General features: G+C 40.5%; 1 protein-coding gene across 1 annotated transcript; it reads left to right on the forward strand.

The window, feature by feature from the left end:
* The first annotated feature begins 2,591 nt into the window (after nucleotides 1–2,591).
* npy2r (neuropeptide Y receptor Y2) lies at nucleotides 2,592–4,420 on the forward strand. The gene has a single exon (XM_034302211.2). It carries the CDS (start codon nucleotides 2,592–2,594, stop codon nucleotides 3,711–3,713), a length of 1,122 nt encoding a protein of 373 aa, XP_034158102.1. The 3' UTR covers nucleotides 3,714–4,420.
* Nucleotides 4,421–9,013: the final 4,593 nt, after the last annotated feature.

Here is a 9,013-nt window from a genome sequence, read left to right on the forward strand (position 1 = left end):
ACACATTTCGTTTCTCACTATTGCAGCTCTGTATTTCTGCAGCTGCAAATATGACACGATATGATATATATAGGGTTAGGGATATATATGAGTGTTTGGTAAATACTATCATACACTATTTCAAAGCCAAAAAAGCCATTAATGGATGAGAAATTGGAATAAAATCTTTATAAGGATCTTTAATAAACAATGTTCTTGCATAATAATGAGTAAGAATTTCAACTCCAAAGTTTTGGTTTTTGCTTTATTGAAGAAAACAGAGAACTCACTCTCCTTCATGGATATAACTTTTTACCTGAACATCTGAGACACAGATTAAAAAAGAACAAACTTCAATATCTTATTTTATTACTTAATGCAAAATATGGCCTATTAACTATAAGACCATTATAGACAGTTAGCTTAATTGCTAGCTAGCTTGGTGGATAAAAAAAAGTAATGTGTACTGACAGCATGTTAAATAATATTGTGGTAGGGGGGCGTGGCCAAGAGTCAGCTGCTGACAGAGAGGAGGCGGGGAAACCAGCAGGTCGGTGTGATTATTCTCACCTGTGTCTCATTACCGCCAAGACACTTATGTGTGTTTCTTTGTGCTTTCAGAAACTGCCATAACGAGAGAGAGAGAGAGAGAGAGAGAGAGAGAGAGGCTCTTTTCTGTTGGTCTTCTTTGTTTGAGTTTTTGAAAGAGGTGTAAAAAAAAATAAAAGAGGCATACATAAAAGAGAGGCTGGAGTTCTGCTAAAATTCTGCCTTCCTCCCAAGTCTTCCTCCTCACCCTCACACACTGGGTTCTACTATATAATAATAATAATAATAATAATAATAATAATAATAATTTTGTGTTGAGATTCTGTACTAAAGTTCTGAGTTGATCCACAGATACAGCGCTGAGGTGATTACAGCAGGTGTTTTAAACAAATATTTCTGTACTGATGTGTACTTTATCCAGGATCAGTTTAACTCTGATATAAATAAAGGAAAATAAAAAGGCTTTTTGGGGTGCGGTAACTGGACTTAAAATTTCAGACATGTAGCTTCTGCTATTACCAGAATGACCAATCAGAGCAGAGCAGATTGTGAGAGGGGGCGTGGTTTCGAACAAAGGCTGTCGTAAAGAAAGAAGCGCGGCTGATTCCAGCCACACGCGCGCTCCCGACGCCATGTGAAGTGATGTGAGGAGCAGTGTGTGTGTGTTTACTGAAATAAAAGCCCTAGCAGTGTGACACACACACACACACACACACACACACAGCGGCTCTGTGCTGAAGTGCGGATTGGAACTGAGCGCTTTTATTCTGCGGCATGATTCAGAAAAACTGCTTCATTACTCATCTGAACTTCTCGGAGCTTCTACTCTATAAAGGTGAGATGATGATGATGAGGAGGAGGAGCAGGAGGATGATGATGAGGATGATGATGATGATGATGAGGATGATGATGAGGATGATTTTACTTGCAGGCTAAATTATGGTTTTATTTCTTATATTGTGTTAAACTGAACTTGGGCTGTGAAGAGCTTTTCTACTTTTCTATTAATCCACATATATAAATATCACTTATTTATTTATTTATTTATTCATTTATTTAATTATTTATTGTGTTTTATCCTCTGGTGATGTTCTCTAAATTGGTTGAGATGTGATTAATTAGTTGTAATTAAAAGATGCTCACAGCAGAATGAGTGCTATTTCATGATAATTGTGTAATGACAGCTTCATCCTCCAGCTTCTTCTGTGAAGATACACACACACACACACAAACACACACACACACTCCTCTAATGTACTGTATTAATGTGAAATATTGAAACTCTTAAACTTTAACAGATTTAATCGTCTGCATGTGAGAAAATGAGAAGACTTTATTCACTGAAAGGGTTCTGAGCTTCCTAAAGAGGTTCTCCCTGGAGAACTCACTGAAAGGAAAACAAACCCTCTAACATAACGGCTTTTAGGGAAATCTTTCCCACACAGTTTAAACATTTTAGTGCATATATAAACTCTGTAATCTGTGGTTGGAATTAAAACCCATACAAGCTACAGTCTCAGAGGGAAAATGGGTTCCTTAAGGGTTCTAGATGGTTAACGGTTTTTAACAAGGGTCTACTTGGAACCTTTCTTCAGAAAGGTAAATATATGTTGTAGAATTCAAACCATAGGAACCAATCAAGAACCATTTAAAATGAGTGTGTATCATCAATATTAATAAAAACAAAATAAAATTATAAATTGACTAATTGTAAATCGAGTCCTGTTCCAGCATACCTGATGACACCAGTGAGCTAATTAACATCACTTGCTGAGCTGAATCAGGTGTGTTAGAGCAGGAGAACCCTAAAGTGTGCAGGACAGAGGGTTCTCCAGCGTTGGGAACCTGTGCTTTGAGGTGACGCTTGAAGGTGCTATATAGAACTGTACAGTAAAAATCCATTAACTATCTCAAGACACCCTAAAGAATTGTTTTGTCTAAGAGTGAAGAGCTTTAGAAAGTGTGTATTTGCAGTGTGTTATCTCTTTAATTAGCTAGCTTGTTTTAAACGATTCGCTAGTCACTACCGCAGTGTTGTGTTCTTACACAGTTCTAGCGCAAACATGGCTGTGATGAATGAAGAGAACATGACCCGAGACGACATCACTGCCTTCTCTAACTGCTGCACATTGCAGGACATCCAGGATGAAGGAGCTTTATTAGAAGGTCTGGAGGACAGCACGCAGCTTGTGGGGGTTCAGGTGGTTCTCATCTTAGCCTACAGCACCATCATTCTGTTCGGCGTGAGTGGAAACTCTCTGGTTATTTATGTCGTGTATAAGTTCCGCAACCTGCACACGGTCACTAACTTCTTCATCGCTAACCTGGCTGTAGCAGACCTGCTGGTGAACGCGCTGTGCCTGCCCTTCACCCTGATGGCCACGCTCTCAGGCGAGTGGAAGTTTGGTCAGGTGATGTGCTACCTGTTACCGTACGCTCAGGGCCTCGCCGTTCACGTGTCCACCATTACGCTCAGCGTGATCTCGCTGGACCGCTACCGCAGCATCGTCCACCACACTGAGACAAAAATGTCTAAAGACGTGTGTGTGGTGGTCATCATCATCACATGGATGGCCAGTGCTGTGCTTGCCAGCCCCTTAGCCATCTTCCGTGAGTATGTGACCTTTGACCTGACACCCGAGCACAGCATTCAGGGTTGTGTGGAGAAGTGGCCGGGCAGCAGTGCGGACGGAACCGTGTACAGTGTGGCCACGTTCCTGCTGCAGTACGGCCTGCCCCTGTCCGTCATTTCCTACGCCTACGCCTGTATCTGGAGCAAACTCAGGAAGCACGTGAGCCCCGGAGGAGGACACAGCGAGCGGCACCGGCGCCGACGGAAAACCACGAAGATGCTAGCGGCCGTGGTGGCCGTGTTCGCCGTCAGCTGGCTACCGTTCCACGCCTTCCAGCTGGCTGTGGATATCGACAGCAGCGTGTTGGACATGAAGGATTTTAAGCTGCTCTATACGGTGTTCCACATCATCGCCATGTGCTCCACATTTGCAAACCCCATCCTCTATGGCTGGATGAACCGGAACTACCGGGCGGCCTTCGCCGCGGCGTTTAAGTGCGCTCCGGCCGAGGGCGTGCTGAGGAGAGTGCACAGCAGGGACACGCTGAGAGACAAAGCTCTCAGACACAAATGTACCATCACCACACTGACTCAGGATAACACACACCTGTGACAGCATGGCGCAGCAGGGAAAATAACACAACAAGAAATAAAGTCACCAAAGATGACATCAAGAAAATATTTGCAGACTCAGACCTCGTATAAAAACATTTTTCGGTAAACACGTTCTCAGTGTTATTCCTGTGTAAGGTGTAATGTTAGAACAGCTTCAGATCAAATCCGTGTGTGAACACTTATGTTGTCGTTGTGTGTTTTATCCTATAAGATGTGTATGTCAGAAGTATACTGTGTTTGGTGTCTGTTGTTAATATAAAGAGGAGAATATCATTTATGTTGACAGTGATTCAGGAGACGAAAACATTTCTTCTTGTTTCAATTTCTCAAGTAACAAACCTGATAAAGTTGGGACATGACAGACGGCAGCTTGTCACGCTGGTGCACCTGCACTGCATCTCACTGTCAATAAAGCCAGCCTCCAGCTCGATTCATTTTACAGCCGCTGACGTATACGACCGGCTCCTTTAGAAAGACGGACAACAGTGAAAAGTTAACAGCTGCACAAAATAAATACTGGCTCTAATGTATAGACTGAATTTTTTTTAATTTGTAAGATAATTGTGAGTGTTTTTGTGTCTCATACACATCAAAGTTACAGAATCAGAGCTGATCTAGTGAAGTTAATAACAGCGTCAGAGCCGTTGTCCAGGGTGGGACGCTGTACGCCAGCTGTACACTGAACTCTGATTTACTCAGCGTGTGTTTTACACCAGAGAGCTGTAGTCGTACACTCGCCGTTACACACACTCTCACACACAATTTATGTCCTGGATCTATACATGGAGGCGGTCGGGGTGCGAGGCGGCGTGATGGTATGTGGTTTCTTTGTTTGGTTTAGTCCCAAAATTGGCATCAGTGCAGGCAGCGAGGCGTAAAAACAGCACGGCAATCTGGAGTTAAGTCAAAACAAAGACGAACAGCAGAAATTATTACAACAATCATGTGAAGGTTTCGAGTTTAAACCAGCTTTAGACATTGTTCGGTGTTTATAACCAGCATACATTCACAATGCTTTCTGAAAAACACACACACACACACACAGTCTGGTCAAAAACTTGTATTATTAACGACCTTTTACACTGTTTGCACATCGATGTCTCTTGTGTGTGAGGATTATAACATAGTTACACCTTGGCTCTGTTGAATTCTGGATTGTGATTGGTCAGAAGCTGTTGATTAATTTTCTAGAACAGCAGCTCTGACAGTAGTGCAGCTGCAAATCACAGGTTTATATTAATGCACTCATTCTAATACTTTATCATTTCTATAGTAATAACTAATCACTGGTAAGTTGCTGTGTATAAGAGGAATAAAACACTTAGAGATGTGCTGTTATAAGAAAATAATCAACTTCAGGGTGTTAACAGTAACTTATGATGTTTTATTCCTAAATTATCAACAGTGGTGTTAATGCAGTAAGTCATTTATAACTGATTTAAATCTGATCATGGTTTAGTCAGATGTTAAATCAGACAGTTTACACCTTTCACAGTTAACTCATCACAAAACAGGTGAAAAATAAAGAACACGCAGCAGGATGTTGGAGTTCAGGGTTATATACTGATTTCTACAGAACTCTCGATACGGAAATCAGACTTCAGTCCAGTTAACTGCAGGATCGTCGGACTACACGGAAAAAGGGAAGAGGAGAGGAAAAGAGAGAAGGGAAGGGAAGATGGCAGTGAGATCATCAGACAGACTGATTATTGAGGACTGGAGACACAATACTGTGCCTCATTAATGCACTCGTAATTATACACAGTGACAGAATCCTGATTTCTTTTTTTTTCTCTTTGAACAGATTAGCTTTACGCTGCAGCATCGTTTAACAGATTAATGACCGATTAATGATGGATTAATGACAGATTAATGATGGAATAATGATGGACATGCTGTTAATGGAACTGAAGGAACAGGGTGTGTCCCATCATATCTAAAGTAATACTAATGACAAAAACACTTAGTGTCTGCAGCTTCACTGTGCAAACGGACAATTTCAACAACAGATTAAGGTGTAATAAACTATATATAAAAACAGTTTACACTCAAGTCTCAGTCACTGAACAGTGGATAACTTCACATTCATACAATAATCAAGTTAAAACTCTAATGAAATCCGAAATGATCCTGATGCTCATACTGAAGTTCTGTTTAACACAACTGCACTATTTGTCCATGTAGCACACAGTTATAGAAGGGAATGATTTATATTCGCACTATCGGGTGTCACACAGATGAGGATGGATCCCTTTAGAGTCTGGTTCCTCTCAAGGTTTCTTCCTCATATCATCTCAGGGGGTTTTTCCTCACCACCGTCACCTCTGGCTCCCTCATTAGGGATAAATTCATAACTTTAAAATTTAAAATCTATATCCGGATTTCTGTAAAGCTGCTTTGCTTTTGCAGTGTCCATTGTCAAAAGTGCTATGAGCAAAACTGAACTGAATTGAATTAAGTATTTCAGAATCGTTCATTAAAAAGATTAATTTAAAATTCACCTAAACATCATCGGCCCCCAATTTAGTTTTATACAAAATTACTGAGAAAGTCTCTGTTTTAAAAATATGCTGCTCTGAGTGCAGTTTAACATAAACTGGATAAAATTCTTTCCTGACTCATGCGTGTGTAAAGTATCATCTACGCTTCATATTAGCGTTCTGATTAGCTACTAACTAATTAACATGCTAACTAACTGGTTTGCTAATTAGTTTGCAGATACAGAGAGAAAAGTTCATTAAATGTTATAGTTTATATTGTACTCCTGTTTAAGATATCATTTAACTGAAAATTAAATTTCACTGGGTCGCAATGCGTTCTGGGTAATCATCGCTCCTGAGGTGTGACAGGATCTCTCAAACCTACACTTTTTTTTTCAATTCAATTTTATGTGCATAGCACTTTTAACAATGGACATTGTCACAAAGCAGCTTTACAGAAATAAATGGATTCACAAAAAAAATTATATTGTAAATATGTGAATTTATCCCTGATGAGGAAGCCAGAGGTGACGGTGGCGAGGAAAAACTCCCTGAGATGATATGAGGAAGAAACCTTGAGAGGAACCAGACTCAAAAGGGAACCATCCTCATCTGGGTGCAACGGATAGTGCAATTATAAATCATTCCCTTCTATAACTGTGTACTACATGCACAAATAGTGCAGTTGTGTAACCAATAATTTCATCACAGTTTTTGCAAGAAGTCCGGCTGGTTAAAATCTATCCACTGTCCACTGATGGAGTCCTGAGTACGCAGGTAAGCTTTTGTCCTCTAATGGTTAAGGACAATGTACTTTGCATGCAGAGAGCAAGCAGGGACTCCAGCAAGACTAGCTGTGACAGTATAACTAAAAGGGAGAGCCAGAAGCTAACACAGACATGAGGGAGTCCTGGGACATAAAGCAGCAGCCACTCCACCATCAACACACCTGAGTGAACGTGTGAGAGTGGGGGGGCGACAGCATCCAAACATCCCAGTTCACCACAACACTCTATGCCTGTGAAACCCTCCAGACCTGCCCCTGTACCTAAGAACAAACTATTTACTAAAGGCTTGACTAAACAAATATGTTTTCAGCCGAGACTTAAACACTGAGACTGTGTCTGAGCCCCGAACACTAAGTGGAAGGCTGTTCCATAACTGTGGGGCTTTGTAAGAGAAAGCTCTACCCCCAGCTGTAGCCCGCATTATTCGAGATACCAACAAATAGCCTGCATCTTTTGATCTGAGTAGGCGTGACGGATCATAAAAGACCAAAAGTTCGATCAGGTACTGTGGCGCGAGACCATTTAGTGCTTTATAGGTCAATAGTAGTATTTTATAATCAATACGAAATGTGATTGGGAGCCAATGCAGTGTGGATAAGATAGGGGTGATGTGGTCATATCTTCTGGTTCTAGTAAGGACTCTCGCTGCTGCATTCTGGACTAACTGGAGCTTGTTTATGCTCCTACTGGAACATCCAGACAGTAAGGCATTACAATAATCCAACCTAGAGGTAACAAAAGCATGAACTAGTTTTTCTGCATCGTGTAGTGACAATATATTTCTTATTTTAGCAATATTTCTGAGATGAAAGAAAGCAATCCGAGTAATATTATCTACATGAGCTTCAAATGAAAGACTAGAGTCGATAATCACACCAAGGTCTTTTACTGCTGCACATGATGAAACAGAAAGGTCATCCAGAGTTATTATGTAATCAGAAAGCTTACTTCTAGCTGCATGTGGTCCTAGTACAAGTACTTCTGTCTTGTCAGAATTCAGTAAGAGAAAGTTAATAAGCATCCAGTTTCTAATGTCTTTTACACATTCCTCAACTTTATTAAGCTGGTGTCTGTCATCTGGCTTTGCTGAAACATACAACTGTGTGTCATCAGCGTAACAGTGGAAGCTAATACCATGCTTACGGATAATTTTGCCCAGAGGTAGCATATATAGAGAAAAGAGCAGTGGGCCTAAAACAGAGCCTTGCGGGACACCAAACTTTACCTTAGCATGAGAAGAGAAGTCACCATTTACGTTTACAAACTGATAACGATCAGTCAAATAAGACCTGAGCCAGGAAAGGGCTGTTCCCTTAATGCCTACTACATTTTCCAGTCTACTGAGGAGAATAGCATGATCAATGGTATCAAAAGCTGCACTAAGGTCAAGCAGCACCAGCAAGGAGACACAACCCTGATCAGAGGCCAGTAGTAAGTCATTTACAACTTTTACCAGTGCTGTCTCTGTGCTATGATGAGGCCTAAATCCTGACTGATACATTTCATGAATGTTATTCCTATGTAAGTATGAGCATAGCTGCTGTGCTACAACCTTTTCAAGGACCTTGGAAATAAAGGGGAGGTTTGATATTGGCCTGTAGTTGGACAGTTGACAGGGGTCAAGGTCAGGTTTTTTAATCAGGGGCTTGATAACTGCTAATTTAAAAGATTTAGGTACATAGCCAATGCTAAGGGAAGAACTGATTATCTTTAGAAGAGGTTTAATTGTTTCAGGAATTATCTGTTTGAGGAAACATGTAAGTAAAGGATCTAGCATACAGGTTATTGTTTTTGATGATGAAATTAGTGAAATTAGTTCAGTCTCTTCAAGGGGAGTAAAACATTGTAATTGTTGATATGATATTAATATATTATCATCTACAGGGTTAGTTATAGAACTGTCTGGTTTTAAATTAATAGTCTCAATTTCTTGCCTGATATTTTCAATTTTACCATTAAAAAAATTTATGAAATCATTGTTAGAGCTTGTGTACACGAGCTCTAACAATCTCACAAACTTCAGCAATGTA

The sequence above is a fragment of the Pangasianodon hypophthalmus genome, chromosome 28 (genome assembly GCF_027358585.1).
Source record: "Pangasianodon hypophthalmus isolate fPanHyp1 chromosome 28, fPanHyp1.pri, whole genome shotgun sequence".
NCBI lineage: Eukaryota > Metazoa > Chordata > Actinopteri > Siluriformes > Pangasiidae > Pangasianodon > Pangasianodon hypophthalmus.

Excerpts from the sequence above, each read along its gene's own strand:
- npy2r (XM_034302211.2), top strand. The coding sequence starts at position 2,592 with ATGGCTGTGATGAATGAAGAGAACATGACCCGAGACGACATCACTGCC.